Source organism: Panulirus ornatus, chromosome 41, assembly GCF_036320965.1.
Source record: "Panulirus ornatus isolate Po-2019 chromosome 41, ASM3632096v1, whole genome shotgun sequence".
In the NCBI taxonomy this organism is placed as follows: domain Eukaryota; kingdom Metazoa; phylum Arthropoda; class Malacostraca; order Decapoda; family Palinuridae; genus Panulirus; species Panulirus ornatus.
Window position 1 is genome coordinate 16,904,736 of NC_092264.1, and position 16,875 is coordinate 16,921,610.

The following is a 16,875-nucleotide window of genomic DNA, read 5'->3' on the forward strand; positions in this document are numbered from 1 at the left end:
AGATGTGAGCAGGTCCAGCAGGACACACCTTTGCTCTTCACTTGTCTCAGTTGCATTCAACGATACTCGGGGAATACATAGACATTATTCTTTCTGCCATATCCATGGTTTACCTCAGATGCTTCACATGCCCTGGTTCAATCCATTGACAGCAAGTCGACCCCAGTATACCACATCGTTCCAGTTCACTCTGTTCCTTGCATGTCTTTAACCCTCCTGTATGTTCAGGCCCCGATCGCTTAAAATCTTTTTCACTCCATCCTTCCACCTCCAATTTGGTCTCCCACTTCTCCTTGTTCACTCCACCTCTGACACATATATCCCCTTTGTCAATCTTTCCTCACTCATTCTCTCCATAGGTCCAAACCATTTCAACACACCCTCCTCTGCTCTCTCAACCACACTCTTTTTATTTCCACACATCTCTTTTACCCTTTCATTAATTACTCGATCAAACCACCTCACACCACATATTGTCCATTTTATTTCCAACACATCCACCCTCCTCCATACAACCCTGTCCACAGCCCATGCCTTGCAACCTTATGATATTGTTGGAACTACTATTCCTTCAATAATGATTCAAAGTTCTGGAAAGTTAACAAAGGGAAAATAATTATTTTGGGTGGGGTCATGCTGTCCTTCCCCCTTTGTGTGAGCCAATAATATCAGCCATTGTTGACTAGAATTATTTTTCCTAATGAGGTCTGTTTCATTTTATATTTAACCATCATTCACCTTCATTATCCATTTGACTGTGTTGCAGAAGCTACGAGACTGAGGACGTTACTTTAAGTAATATGCGGGAAGGATGTGCCTCTCTGGGACACTTTCCTGGATCCATGGTGCATGAAGCCCTTTATCCTGTACCCCTTGGAGGCATTACTGAGGAGGCACGACATTACGAGATGGAGAAACTTCCCAGTCTTCACACGGTACTTTGAGTTTTTATTTTAGAAAAACTTAAAAAATATAGCTTTTTTTGGATTGCCTTTCCACAGTAATATTCTTAGCATGAACTTGTTTCTCAAAAAGTACTGCAGTGTAATTTATGAATTGTAGTCAGCATTATGTTAAAGTATTTATTCATTCAACAAAAGGTTTGCCAGTGGTGAGATAACTAAGAGGGAAAGAAAGAGGCAGGTGGGAGGAGGAAAATAAGAATGGTTAGCCATTTAAAGTTGCTTCATTTGTCAGGTTGGTGGACAAATAACTAATGTAACTTACTCATCCAGTTCTTGATCTGTTTACAGTAAGAAAACAAATTTTTTTATCTTTTGTTGGTCTGGACAAATAAGACCTATACTGATTTTCAGCCAGAGTGGGTGTGGACAAAGAATTGTGATACTTGTAATTGGCCAACAGTAGGATAACTGAGATGTTGGTCTTCCTTATTTGGCCAAACTTATAGTGAACAATATCTGTAGAATAAGAACTCTAGTGCCTCCTTACTCTTCCAAAAATATGGTAAATAAAGAACTAGTTTCACTCGGATGTTCAACATTAGATTGAATCAGTCTGTTCTCTACTTGTCCAAGAGTAAAATAAAGATCTGGCAGTCTTTCCTATTCATCCAAGAAAAAGTAAGTGAAAACTTTCCTTATCAATCCAAATGGAAATAAAAATTCGTTCTTTGTTGGACAGTTGGAGGAAAACTGTGGTCAGTCAACAGTATAGTCCTCTTCATTTAACTGACAACTGTTAAAATGCTTAACAGTTATGGGAATAACCATAAACCTCTTAGTTTATGAAAAAATAAGATGGTATTCTAATTCATGTAGTGATTGAATAAGAAATGGAGTACTACAAATTTTCCTGAGGTATGGTGGATAAGAACTCTTATATAAACAAGAGTTTTAGTACATTTCACATGCATAACAGATTATGAATGTTTTGTAGATCTGTAACAGATAATGTATAGAGAACTATAATTTTTGTTGGGCAAATATGCATATTTACCCAACACATCCAAAAGCAAATAGGTTTATATGAAATGTTATGGATTCTGTGAAATATATTTTTTCTTGAAATTACATCCTCTGTAACATGAAATGTTCTTGCTCTCCAATTTCAGACTGCTTACACCATCAGAGATGAACTTGCAACTGTGATTTAAAATCTTTACACCTCAAAAGAATGAGGAGTAGGGCTTAATGCCCAGGTCACCTCTTCTCTCTCTCACTTTATCTCTCAATATATTCTTCTTGAGATTTCTCATTTATTGCTTACTCTAAACTTTCATATCACAAAGTTTGCTACCACTAAAAATCTTACAGTATTTCAATGTGAAAATCTTATTTATTATGTTTTCTTTGTACTTACATCTTTTAGTTAACTTCTCATTGGCCCCTGATCTATTACCCTCCATCTCTAAATACCTTTTGATGCACTCATAATGCAATACTATGTTTATACATTCATTCTCTTACATGATTTCCCCACATACCTCTTAGCCTCATTTTCCCTTAACTTTTCATTTGCTTGTCCCCCACAATTTTTACCCCGCCTTTTTTTTTTTTTTCACTAATCCTTACTGCCCCACCAGCTGGCGACTGAAGGCAGTGTGTATGTAGTGGTGTACTTAGAGGACCACGTGCTGGCTTGCTCTCGACTCATCAGGTCACAGCCTCGCAGAGCCACTGCTGTCTTTAGCACTCATTCTGTGGTAAGTGAAGATGATAGCATTGTAGCAAGTACTGAGAATAGAGTGGTGGCAACATTGGCATAAAATTTGTAATTAATGGTAGTATTTTATAAACTATCTGTGGAGTTTACATTAGCCTTCATGTTTTCTTTGAAGAATTAATTAAAACTTACGAACTACTCCTACCATACTGTCACACACAGTCACATTTGCCATGGATATTCAGAGATAAGAGAGGTTGTGGTAATCAAGGTGAATACAGAGTGCAAGTGCCACCCACCTGTCATTTGGATTATCCAGGTACCCCTCCAAATGTAATACAGCACACCGTCCAAGCACCTGTCTTTTTTAAAATGGCTTTCTGACCCAGAGCACTTACATACTACGAAAATACTCTAAGGAGAGGAAAATGTACTGGCCACAAACATGATGTTAAGTGGAGGAAAGAAGTGGTGAATGACCACTTGCCAACCTGCGTTGTAGTAGTTAGTACCTATTGAGTTTATAGGGGCTGCAGGTAGCCAGTAGAATGCTTACAGTGACCTTGTAAAGAAGCATCACAGTAACTGACTCTTGTCAGAGCCAGATGGTCCCAGGAAGGAGCTCAAACATCTGCCAGAAAAGAGGCTTGATGGCAATCGGCCATTCAGCAGAAGCATGTGGCATAAGTTGCCCTGTTGTCCCTGTTGTTGAATGCTATAAAGAGAAATGGGAAGAATTCCTACAAGACCAGCATTTAGGAACTAATCCAGGATGGAACTCATACAAGTAAAGCCCATCTAGAAATGGTGGAGCTCAAGCCAATCAACCAGTTTTCATATGACAGGAAGATAATCCTGATAAAGGAGGCTTACAACTGGACCCTACATCCTTGACATCAGTGTCCCTCAACATTGTGGTATATAGGGTTTGACATGCTGTCATTGGACTGAACCAGGGGAACCATGGAAAGGTCATTGGGGTCTTCTTATGGACAAGGGGCTGTGATTTTGATTCATTGCAAATGACAGCTAGAGAATTGTTGCAAGTGAATGCAGCCTCTTCCTAAAGCAGCCTTGCTAAAACAGGACACAGCAGTGTAGTATGAAATATACATTGGACTCCTTTACTGGATTTTCATATTTGTTTTCTAATCTATAGACTAAAGCTCCAAGATACAATTATGAATGCCAAAAGAAACAGTGATCTTTGAGGTAACACTAACAAAGGTATTTGTGTATTTACTTTTGAGAGGAAATACTCTAGTCAAATGAAAATTACTTATTCTGGGTAATGTCAAAAGATAGTAAGTGATTTAGGCCTTGAGATATCAGCTGACCAGGACCATCCATCATGTGAAGACATAACCATCACCTGACTTCCCTGAAGATCCTCCCAATATGTTCAAAACAAATCCGTAACTATACACCTAACAAGGATTTATGGCTTATGCTAGAAGAGTCTGGCAAAGACAAGGAAGTCAAGATATATGTGATGAGCTTGGAGTTCTAGAGGATTATTCTGGGAGTCAGTCTGGTGAATCATGACAGTACACGGGTCATTGATGTCATGACAGAGAGGTGGCTACTGGTTGCAGTGGGGATATGTCTTGAGTAATCTAGGGTTGTTACAGCTTGATGGGTGGTTATGAAGCTTTAGAGGCATTAACTTCACCAAAAAGTTGGGAGTTAAAGGGTTTTACCCCTGGAGGTCATGGGGATTCTTTGATTCTTTTGACAGCTCATGGAACAAACTGACCCTAGAAAGAAATGCATAGATTATTTAGCATGATTACAATATGTATGTTTTATTGGTGTGTTTAATGTTAAAAGATCATCAAAATAAGGAACTCAGTAACTCAGGAATAGGTGTATGTCTTCCCAGAAGGGTGGAGTGGAGGGAAGTTTGGAGATGTACCAGTTGTCACCAGTGGATCCTGTCAAGCTGTCAGTTAACCTCACATTACCAAGGGGTGGTGCCACAGCTTTTGGGATTGACAACTTTGCTGTAGGAAACAGGTGAGGTAGGGGAGGTCTACCAGCAGTCACAGTGAAGGTTACTCCCATTTTGGGATCTGCAACTTTAGGATGACATACTTTACTTGAAAATAATTTCACTGATTTTGAGATTTGTCATATAAGTAAATAGGCATTTATGATTTTGAATGCTTTATCACGAGTGGAGGAAAGTTTGTTCATTTCTACCCTAATTTGGTGAAGTGGCAATAAAAGACTAATAACAACATATAATGCAGTTCCTAGTTAGATGAATATATTCCTATCCTACACTAGAAACTTCAAAATAGTTTATGTTAGCATTCCTTAAGCTTTTCAGATGGTAAAGCAAATGAACAAACTCTAGATGAAGCACATGAAATGTCTATTTTTTCATAGGATAATCTAATCCTTTCCTTGTGCTTTAGATATGATAAAAGATCCATAATGATACACTTGGCAATTATGTCTCACTCTCCTCAGGGCCTCTTGTAGTGGTCTGTCTCATCGTTTCTATGGGCCATGGCATGTGGACCTGGATTTAACACCAGTGCCACAACAGGGCACCAAGGACCTCTACCCAGCAGGGGACCTCAGTGGCAAGTTTGGCACACTAACTGGCCTGAGGGCTGCTGCTGCCACACTCACCGATCCCACCATCACACTCTTTGGACAGTACAGTGTTATTGGTATAAAAATATCTTGACTTATGGCATATTTTCATTTACTAACCAGTGAGTTGGTTTGTGTAGTGTCTTTTTTTTTCCCCTGTACTGCTAAGTCTTGGGAGTCCTTACCTCCTCATGTCTTTCTTAAAACTATGATAATCCTTTTCAAATGTAAAGTTATCCACCTTCTCAGAAATTAACATTCTTTTTTCTCCCACTATTCACTTTGTAGTTTTTGGTGTCACATCTTCTCTGCTGCCATCTCCATTTTTGTCAATCTAACATTTTGGATATAAAAATACTGCCTCCTTTATTCATTAAACTAGATCGCTCCCTCTCTGTTTTAATATTGTTTCCAATTTTTAGAATACAACTCCCTGTGGACCAAAACTACATTTGCTTAAACTGAAGTAATGAATCATTCAGTTACTCCACTACCTCTATAATGTCCAGCAGCAAATTGTTTCCTCTTGACTACTTTTGTGTCATCGCTCTCATTTTCTTAGGACATGTAACTTTCTTTTAAGGAAGTACCTGTATTTCAGAAGTCTTACTGGAAAAGGAATCAGACATAGCATAGCAGTCATCCCTTTTCAGAGTTAATCCAGATTTTACCTTTGGTTCAAATGTTATTTAGATGTGGTGACTTGCTCTTCTTCCATCATCATTTCCGGTAGCTCTAATTCCTTGGGTATAATTGCATTAACTTATTTGTGTATTCTTCTCTTCCTGTTTATAATACTGATATACCTATGTCTGGAAATTTTGTTTCAGTTCAGAAACTCATGACACTAGTATATCCTGGTTGTAATTAACTAATGTAAATGAAACCAATACTTTACACATCGTGATCCATCATGATGATTCATATCATGTGTGGCTGTTCATAACTTTAAAAGGGAACTGTTTATCCATTTCTACAATTTCCATTTAAATACTCAATGGCTCATTCTTCCCTACATTCACCAACTTAAATTAGTTACCGAGTCCCAGTCATTCCGATCAGATACTAGAAGAGGGATTTATTTGTCATCCTGATTACAGTGGCACATCTCTACTGTTTGAAAAGCATAACCTCAGTTCTTATGCTGGTATGCCCTAATCACTGGTATTTTGCTAGGCACTTTATCCTGTTTCGGCCTAAAGTTCATAGTTGACCTATCAGTTTGGTATTGATCTTTAGCATGGCATGGAAAATGTCAGCCAAAGAGGGAAACTGTAACTACTTACTTGTAATTAACTAATTATATGGTTAAACACTTGTGTGTGTGTGTATTTGTGTGGGTGTAGTTCTTTTCTTGTAATTTCTTTCTCTCAAACTTTTGTATGCTGTTGGTATTCATAATTTTATCACTCGGCCAATTTCATTCATCCGTGACTCATAATATGAAATATTTCTTTATGTCCTTTCCGTTAGATTTCTTACTCGGTTTTGTAATATGGACTTTGCTTTATCTTTGCATCTTTTGAAGAACTGGTCACAGCTGACATCAAACTGGTTTTAAACCATAAAACATTTCTTCTTTCTTCCATGATGGACTACTGTACACCACTCTAACCTTTCACCACTGCTTGGCTCTAACCTTTCACTGCTGGTTGGCTCATAATTATAGTACAATCCTTGTTGTCTTCCTCTGGACATTGTATGTTATTTCTTTATGCCTCTCTAGCCCTTAATCAGTGAGTGACATGCAAAAAGTTGATCATAATATGTACAAAAGAAGGTCTTCAAATGTTTTGTTACTCATTACAAAATGATAGATAGAAGTATGGGATTTGTAAAAATGTGAGCTAACACACCTCATTTAGTCAGGGTATGACAATGATTGCAACACACATGTCTCCATGGAAAGAAATGGCTAAATCGAAGCATCTTCCACAAAGCATCTTTGTTGACCCCATCATACACTCTCTTCATATCTGTGAATTCCACATGCAAATTCCACTCTTTCTCCCACTATTCTTCTTGCTAACTTTACTTGGCACATATATCCTCCACCAGTCCTGCAGCCACATCGTTACAACCTAATCCAGTTCTCTGTGCATGCCACCACCCTCTCAATCACAATTGTTCTATTTGCCAGGTGTACTCAACAGACTTATACCTCTGTAATTCTAGCATTAACTTTTGTCCCCTTTACCTTTACATTATGGCACTATACAACCATTCTTCAAGTCCTTAGGCATCTCTGCTTGGGCTATGTATACACTGAAAAGCCTGACTAACTATCAAACGATATTTTCACCTCCTTCTTGAAAAACTCGAATGCAATTCCATCCACTCTCAGGGTGGATTCTATAGAAGGCAGGGCAATGGAGTGGGTAGGTTAGTGTATGGTTAGTGCTGTGTAATGGGCAAGATAGTGGAGTAGGTAAAACGGTATTGTGAGCAAGAAAGTTTAGTAGATGAAGCAAGGCAGTGTAGTGGATGGGGATGTACTGTAGAAGTAGTAGTAGAATAAATAGACAGAAAAGCCAGTCTGATGACCTCTTGGTATGTGATAGGTCGTGGTGTTGCTGTGTATGACACCAATTGGAGGGTGCTGGGCTGTGCTGATCTGGAGAGCCAAACACCACAGGTCAGTGCTGTAGCAGTCTTCTCTGGTAACATATCTGGCATCCTCCATCTCTCGCAACCCACGGACTCCATCTTCACTGAGACCCATGTGAACCTTCACTTGTATCGCACAGGTAAGAGAATTATGTTAACAGCTATCAACTCAGTACCATAATATCTAAATTCTTTGTTTAGCTTTCACCTGTAAATTTTACCTTTACAAATGTAAAAAAAGATTTCTATCCATATATATTTCCTCATTAAATCTAATCCTAATTCCATGGGATGGATCAGGTCTATAAAGCCACTCACCTCACCAATACACACCCTTAACTCATGCCCAGGATCTTAAAGTTAAAATGAACTTCCACACTTATATAAATGCTTCTTACCTTTTCACTATGAACACAAAATTCATTCCTCAAGTAATATCATTCGTCTTCTTTCCCACCACCTTTGTACACAAAAGATTTCCACAGTAACCTTGTCTGGAATATCCTTAACCCTAATTAAATCTTCTCACTTTGTTTATCCATATCTTCCAAGGTCTGTGTCTTCCCCTTACACCCTCATTTGTACCACTATGTGCTCTGAATGACCTCATGAACCTTAAAACACTTTCATCCATGCATTGTTCTACTGGTATCTTTGCGCTACGCATCCTTCTCATCTCATTATCTGTCCTCCAACAGGTATTCCTGAAATGCAGGCACCTCACTGTACTGATGATGAGGTCTCTTTTCTTACAGATAAGGATATACCCCTTGTAAGTTTTCTCTGAATGAGAAAGTAGTGTGCTACAAAACTTATTACTTGCATGATATAGCCACTCAAACATAAATGAAAGATAAAAAAGCCAATGAACATCACTCTCTGCAGATGGTCTTACCTACATAACAAAGGTGATAACAGCCCCTCATGAGCACTGGAAAAGTGTAATGATTTCTATAAAATCATCATCCACAGTTTTGTTACTAACATTGATAAATGCAGAAACCTGAATCAAAGTTATAATATGAAAATTCAGAAACTATGCTCTATTTACCACATCAAAATAGTATTTGATTGTGCCCTTTCTTGCTAGCGGATGTGAACACAGTGGGTCACAAATGGCATGTCCATGAGCGAGCCCTGGATAGGACTGGTGACTGTATCTCTGCTGGGAGCCACTTCAACCCCTTTTCTATTAGCCTTACAGACAGGTGGGTCATCAGCAGCAACAGCAACTCATAGGGAGATGGCAAGTGTAAGACGAAGTGGAAGTAGGGTGGGAATTACTTTGAATTACTTAATGTTGTTTCCTTAAGGTAATAAAGGTCTAGTTGTTTTGCATGAATAATTAAAATTTTATTATAAGAGCAGTCACAATTAATATATATCAGGTGAGCTTTCTCTTATATTTCAAGCATGTCTGTCTGTAGAAAAATATATGCACAATATGCACAAAATATTTTTTTTTTTTTTTTTTTTTTTTATACTTTGTCGCTGTCTCCTGCGTTTGCGAGGTAGCGCAAGGAAACAGACGAAAGAAATGGCCCAACCCCCCCCCATACACATGTATATACATACGTCCACACACGCAAATATACATACCTACACAGCTTTCCACGGTTTACCCCAGACGCTTCACATGCCCTGCTTCAATCCACTGACAGCACGTCAACCCTGGTACACCACACCGCTCCAATTCACTCTATTCCTTGCCCTCCTTTCACCCTCCTGCATGTTCAGGCCCCGATCACACAAAATCTTTTTCACTCCATCTTTCCACCTCCAATTTGGTCTCCCTCTTCTCCTTGTTCCCTCCACCTCCGACACATATATCCTCTTGGTCAATCTTTCCTCACTCATTCTCTCCATGTGCCCAAACCACTTCAAAACACCCTCTTCTGCTCTCTCAACCACGCTCTTTTTATTTCCACACATCTCTCTTACCCTTACGTTACTCACTCGATCAAACCACCTCACACCACACATTATCCTCAAACATCTCATTTCCAGCACATCCATCCTCCTGCGCACAACTCTATCCATAGCCCACGCCTCGCAACCATACAACATTGTTGGAACTACTATTCCTTCAAACATACCCATTTTTGCTTTCCGAGATAATGTTCTCGACTTCCACACATTCTTCAAGGCCCCCAGGATTTTCGCCCCCTCCCCCACCCTATGATCCACTTCCGCTTCCATGGTTCCATCCGCTGCCAGATCCACTCCCAGATATCTAAAACACTTCACTTCCTCCAGTTTTTCTCCATTCAAACTCACCTCCTAATTGACTTGACCCTCAACCCTACTGTACCTAATAACCTTGCTCTTATTCACATTTACTCTTAACTTTCTTCTTCCACGCACAAAATATATACAAGTAAAATTCATTCCATTTATCAATCTGTCAGTTGCACAATATGCTCAAAATATATACAAGTAAAATTCATTCCATTTATCACTCTGTCAATTGATTTAAACCAGTGCATTTGAAACACTCAAGGGAAAATTCAGAAGGTCTGAGGGGCATGGTGGTTTCAGTGCAGTACAAAAGACATCTAGAGAATGGATGTGCAAAAATGAGTCATCTTCTTCATTTGTTTCAAGAGTTACCTTGCAAATGTAGGACACAGCAATGTAGTATGAGAAAAAAGGAGTATATATTATCATTATCACTATTATTATTAACATTATACATAATTGCTGTTTCCCATGTCAGCGAGGTAGTGGCAGGAAACAGATGAAGAATAACCCATATATATATATATATATATATATATATATATATATATATATATATATATATATATATATATATTTTTTTTTTTTTTTTTTTTCATACTATTCGCCATTTCCCGCGGTAGCGAGGTAGCTTTAGGAACAGAGGACTGAGCCTTTGAGGGAAATCCCCACTTGGCCCTCATTTTTTTTTTTCCTTTTTTTTTTCCAAAAGAAGGAACAGAGAAGGGGGCCAGGTGAGGGTTTCCCTCAAAGGCCCAGTCCTCTGTTCTAAACGCTACCTCGCTAATGCGGGAAATGGTGAATAGTATAAAAATATATATATATATATATATATATATATATATATATATATATATATATATATATATTTTTTTTTTTTCATACTATTTGCCATTTCCCGCGTTAGCGAGGTAGCGTTAAGAACAGAGAACTGGGCCTTAGAGGGAATATCCTCACCTGACCCCCTTCTCTGTTGCTTCTTTTGGAAAATTAAAAAAAAAACAGAAAGGGGAGGATTTCCAGCCACCCGCTCCCTCCCCTTTTAGTCACTTTCTACGACACGCAGGGAATACGTGGGAAGTATTCTTTCTCCCCTATCCCCAGGGATAACATATATATATATATATATATATATATATATATATATATATATATATATATTTTTTTTTTTTTTTTTTTTTTTTTTTTTTGCTTTGTCGCTGTCTCCCGCGTTTGCGAGGTAGCGCAAGGAAACAGACGAAAGAAATGGCCCAACCCACCCCCATACACATGCACACGCATACGTCCACACACGCAAATATACATACCTACACAGCTTTCCATGGTTTACCCCAGACGCTTCACATGCCTTGATTCAATCCACTGACAGCACGTCAACCCCGGTATTCCACATCGCTCCAATTCACTCTATTCCTTTTTTTTTATTTTGCTTTGTCACTGTCTCCCGCGTTTGTGAGGTAGCGCAAGGAAACAGACAAAAGAAATGGCCCAACCCACCCCCATACACATGTATATACATACACGTCCACACACGCAAATATACATACCTATACATCTCAATGAACACATATATATACACACACAGACACATACATATATACCCATGCACACAATTCACACTGTCTGCCTTTATTCATTCCCATCGACACCTCGCCACACATGGAATACCATCCCCCTCCCCCCTCATGTGTGCGAGGTAGCACTAGGAAAAGACAACAAAGGCCCCATTCGTTCATACTCAGTCTCTAGCTGTCATGCAATAATGCCCGAAACCACAGCTCCCTTTCCACATCCAGGCCCCACACAACTTTCCATGGTTTACCCAAGACACTTCACATGCTCTGATTCAATCCACTGACAGCACGTCAACCCTGGTATACCACATCGATCCAATTCACTCTATTCCTTGCCTGCCTTTCACCCTCCTGCATGTTCAAGCACCGATCACTCAAAATCTTTTTCACTCCATCTTTCCACCTCCAATTTGGTCTCCCACTTTATATATATATATATTCATTATTTATTTTATTTTGCTTTGTCGCTGTCTCCCGCATTTGCGAGGTAGCGCAAGGAAACAGACAAAAGAAATGGCCCAACCCACCCCCATACACAATGTATATACATACACGTCCACACACGCAAATATACATACCTATACATCTCAATGTACACATATATATACACACACAGACACATTCATATATACCCATGCACACAATTCACGCTGTCTGCCTTTATTCATTCCCATCTTCACCTCGCCACACATGGAAAACCATCCCCCTCCCCCCTCATGTGTGCGAGGTAGCACTAGGAAAAGACAACAAAGGCCCCATTCGTTCACACTCAGTCTCTAGCTGTCATGCAATAATGCCCGAAACCACAGCTCCCTTTCCACATCCAGGCCCCACACAACTTTCCATGGTTTACCCCAGACGCTTCACATGCCCTGATTCAATCCACTGATGGCACGTCAACCCCGGTATACCACATCGATCCAATTCACTCTATTCCTTGCCCTCCTTTCACCCTCCTGCATGTTCAGGCCCCGATCACACAAAATCTTTTTCACTCCATCTTTCCACCTCCAATTTGGTCTCCCACTTCTCCTCGTTCCCTCCACCTCCGACACATATATCCTCTTGGTCAATCTTTCCTCACTCATTCTCTCCATGTGCCCAAACCATTTCAAAACACCCTCTTCTGCTCTCTCAACCACGCTCTTTTTATTTCCACACATCTCTCTTACCCTTACATTACTTACTCGATCAAACCACCTCACTCCACACATTGTCCTCAAACATCTCATTTCCAGCACATCCACCCTCCTGCGCACAACTCTATCCATAGCCCATGCCTCGCAACCATACAACATTGTTGGAACCACTATTCCTTCAAACATACCCATTTTTGCTTTCCGAGATAATGTTCTCGACTTCCACACATTCTTCAAGGCTCCCAGGATTTTCGCCCCCTCCCCCACCCTATGATTCACTTCCGCTTCCATGGTTCCATCCACTGCCAGATCCACTCCCAGATATCTAAAACACTTTACTTCCTCCAGTTTTTCTCCATTCAAACTTACCTCCCAATCGACTTGACCCTCAACCCTACTGTACCTAATAACCTTGCTCTTATTCACATTTACTCTTAACTTTCTTCTTTCACACACTTTACCAAACTCAGTCACCAGCTTCTGCAGTTTCTCACATGAATCAGCCACCAGCGCTGTATCATCAGCGAACAACAACTGACTCACTTCCCAAGCTCTCTCATCCACAACAGACTTCATACTAGCCCCTCTTTCCAAAACTCTTGCATTCACCTCCCTAACATCCCCATCCATAAACAAATTAAACAACCATGGAGACATCACACACCCCTGCCGCAAACCTACATTCACTGAGAACCAATCACTTTCCTCTCTTCCTACACGTACACATGCCTTACATCCTCGATAAAAACTTTTCACTGCTTCTAACAACTTGCCTCCCACACCATATATTCTTAATACCTTCCACAGAGCATCTCTATCAACTCTATCATATGCCTTCTCCAGATCCATAGATGCTACATACAAATCCATTTGCTTTTCTAAGTATTTCGTACATACATTCTTCAAAGCAAACACCTGATCCACACATCCTCTACCACTTCTGAAACCACACTGCTCTTCCCCAATCTGATGCTCTGTACATGCCTTCACCCTCTCAATCAATGCCCTCCAATATAATTTACCAGGAATACTCAACAAACTTATACCTCTGTAATTTGAGCACTCACTCTTATCCCCTTTGCCTTTGTACAGTGGCACTATGCACGCATTCCGCCAATCCTCAGGCACCTCACCATGAGTCATACATACATTAAATAACCTTACCAACCAGTCAACAATACAGTCACCCCCTTTTTTAATAAATTCCACTGCAATACCATCCAAACCTGCTGCCTTGCCGGCTTTCATCTTCCGCAAAGCTTTCACTACCTCTTCTCTGTTTACCAAATCATCTTCCCTAACCCTCTCACTTTGCACACCACCTCGACCAAAACACCCTATATCTGCCACTCTATCATCAAACACATTCAACAAACCTTCAAAATACTCACTCCATCTCCCTCTCACATCACCACTACTTGTTATCACCTCCCCATTTGCGCCCTTCACTGCAGTTCCCATTTGCTCCCTTGTCTTACACACTTTATTTACCTCCTTCCAGAACATCTTTTTATTCTCCCTAAAATTTAATGATACTCTCTCACCCCAACTCTCATTTGCCCTCTTTTTCACCTCTTGCACCTTTCTCTTGACCTCCTGTCTCTTTCTTTTATATATCTCCCACTCAATTGCATTTTTTCCCTGCAAAAATTGTCCAAATGTCTCTCTCTTCTCTTTCACTAATACTCTTACTTCTTCATCCCACCACTCACTACCCTTTCTAATCAACCCACCTCCCACTCTTCTCATGCCACAAGCATCTTTTGCGCAATCCATCACTGATTCCCTAAATACATCCTATTCCTCCCCCATTCCCCTTACTTCCATTGTTCTTACCTTTTTCCATTCTGTGCTCAGTCTCTCCTGGTACTTCCTCACACAAGTCTCCTTCCTAAGCTCACTTACTCTCACCACCCCCTTAACCCCAACATTCACTCTTCATTTCTGAAAACCTATACAAATCTTCACCTTAGCCTCCACAAGATAATGATCAGACCTCCCTCCAGTTGCACCTCTCAGCACATTAACATCCAAAAGTCTCTCTTTCGCGCGCCTGTCAATTAACACGTAATCCAATAACGCTCTCTGGCCATCTCTCCTACTTACATACGTATACTTATGTATATCTCGCTTTTTAGACCAGGTATTCCCAATCACCAGTCCTTTTTCAGCACATAAATCTACAAGCTCTTCACCATTTCCATTTACAACACTGAACACCCCATGTATACCAATTATTCCCTCAACTGCCACATTACTCACCTTTGCATTCAAATCACCCATCACTATATATATATATATATATATATATTATTATCCTTGGGGATAGGGGAGAAAGAATACTTCCCATGTGTTCCCTGCGTGTCGCAGAAGGCGACTAAAAGGGGAGGAAGCTGGGGGCTGGAAATCCTCCCCTCCTGATTTTCATTTTCCAAAAGAGGGAACACAGATGGGGGCCAAGTGAGGATATTCCCTCTAAGGCTCAGTCCTCTGTTGTTAATGCTACCTCGCTAATGCAGGAAATGGCAAATATATTGATTGATTGGTTAGGATTTTGTGTTTGTATGGATCATGCCTGTATTGTACTTCTGTATTAAAATGAGGGATTAGGGCAAATGTTCAAATTACAGAGGTACGAGTTAGTTGAGTGTACCAGGTATGCTGTATGTGAGAGTGGTAAGGGAGAGAGGGTAGCATGTACAGCCTCAGACTGGGGAGGAACAATGGCATTTGAGAAGTGGTAAAGGATGTGTGGATTAGAGGTCTGCTTTAAAGTATGTGTGTGAGAAATACTTAAAATATGAAGGATCTGTATGTGGCATTTACAGACCTAGAAAAAGGATCTGAAAGGGTTGATAAGAGCTGATATGTGAAAGGTGTTTCAAATATATAATGTGGGATAAGAGTATTTGGAATTAGAATTTTTATGAAGACAGTAAAACATGTGCAAGTAGGTAGAGAGGAAGGTTCCAGGTTCCAGGCGAAGGTTGTTAAATCACTAGCAATTTAAACTTATCCCTCCAATCACTATCCTTTCTCATAAGCCCACATCCCATTTTTTGTATTCCATGCAGTTCACCCACACATTTAAGCGTCACTTCCCTAAAACCTTTCATTCCTCTCCCACTCCCCTTGTTTCACTTACTTTCATCCTATGTGAATCCTCACTCTTGGTAACTTTGCACAAAATGTCTTTTTTTCGAGCACACTCACTTTCACCAGTGATGTATGTGTACAGGTACTTGTGGCATACATGACCAATTACATATGACCTATTAAACACAAGACCTGTCCTCCACACACCCCTCTTCTCTGACTTAAATTTCTTTTGCAGGCAGAAATACAGCACCACACCCTTGCCTCACACTTCCTATGAAGTTGGAGACCTGCACAGCAAGCTTGGAAGTATAACCATACCAGGACAACACACCTTGTGAGTCTTTCATGTTATTATGCCATTCAGCTTACAATACTGGTAAATCCGAAGGTTGCTATGAGTTTATCATCAGCGATGAATAACATGGAGAGTTTGTCTAAATAGATAGGTAGAAACTGGCACAAAAAAATTCTATACAAGTGTCTCAGGCAACTGTGAAATTGAGTGCTAGGATGCTATTTCTGTAAGTTACTTGCCATGAAAAATGAAAAGAAAGTAGATGGAGAGATCACTTTCACTTACTGCACTAGCCATGAGTAAACATACTTATTTTGAAAAGTTCTACCTGATGAGGTGATTATTAACTTATTTTTCAGGCATTTCTTTGCATATTTTCCCCACTCACACTACAGGCAGCTTGACTTCCCATCTGGACGGTACCAATGGACAGATGAATCACTGCCATTGCTTGGGGAGGCATCAGTGCTCAACAAGGCCCTGGTTGTGCATGACACTGATGGAGGTGCTCCTAGGATTGCCTGTGCCAACATAGTTATGAATGATGTTACTCAGTGATGGCTATTATGCACCACAAACACCAACATTATCTGAAAAAGGATAGCAGGTAGTCCTAAAGCACAACTTTCCTCTCTCCTTTAATGGTTCTGTAATTCAACCTTTTGACTCGGTGAACATATTTGGTATTACTGTA

At 40.0% G+C, this 16,875-nt stretch overlaps 1 protein-coding gene across 2 annotated transcripts in view; it reads left to right on the forward strand.

Moving 5' to 3' along the window:
* LOC139761720 (uncharacterized) overlaps nt 1–16,875 on the forward strand; it is a 51,627-nt gene that overhangs the window by 32,039 nt on the left and 2,713 nt on the right. The window contains exons 5-12 of one of the 2 annotated variants that reach the window (XM_071686109.1): nt 767–935; nt 2,546–2,665; nt 4,508–4,641; nt 5,101–5,306; nt 7,791–7,976; nt 8,927–9,044; nt 16,122–16,220; nt 16,541–16,788. In XM_071686109.1, coding sequence (XP_071542210.1) covers nt 767–935; nt 2,546–2,665; nt 4,508–4,641; nt 5,101–5,306; nt 7,791–7,976; nt 8,927–9,044; nt 16,122–16,220; nt 16,541–16,739 — 1,231 coding nt within the window. In that variant the 3' untranslated portion in view covers nt 16,740–16,788. The remainder of the gene's footprint in view (nt 1–766; nt 936–2,545; nt 2,666–4,507; nt 4,642–5,100; nt 5,307–7,790; nt 7,977–8,926; nt 9,045–16,121; nt 16,221–16,540; nt 16,789–16,875) is intronic. The other variant, XM_071686110.1, reaches the window with a different exon arrangement.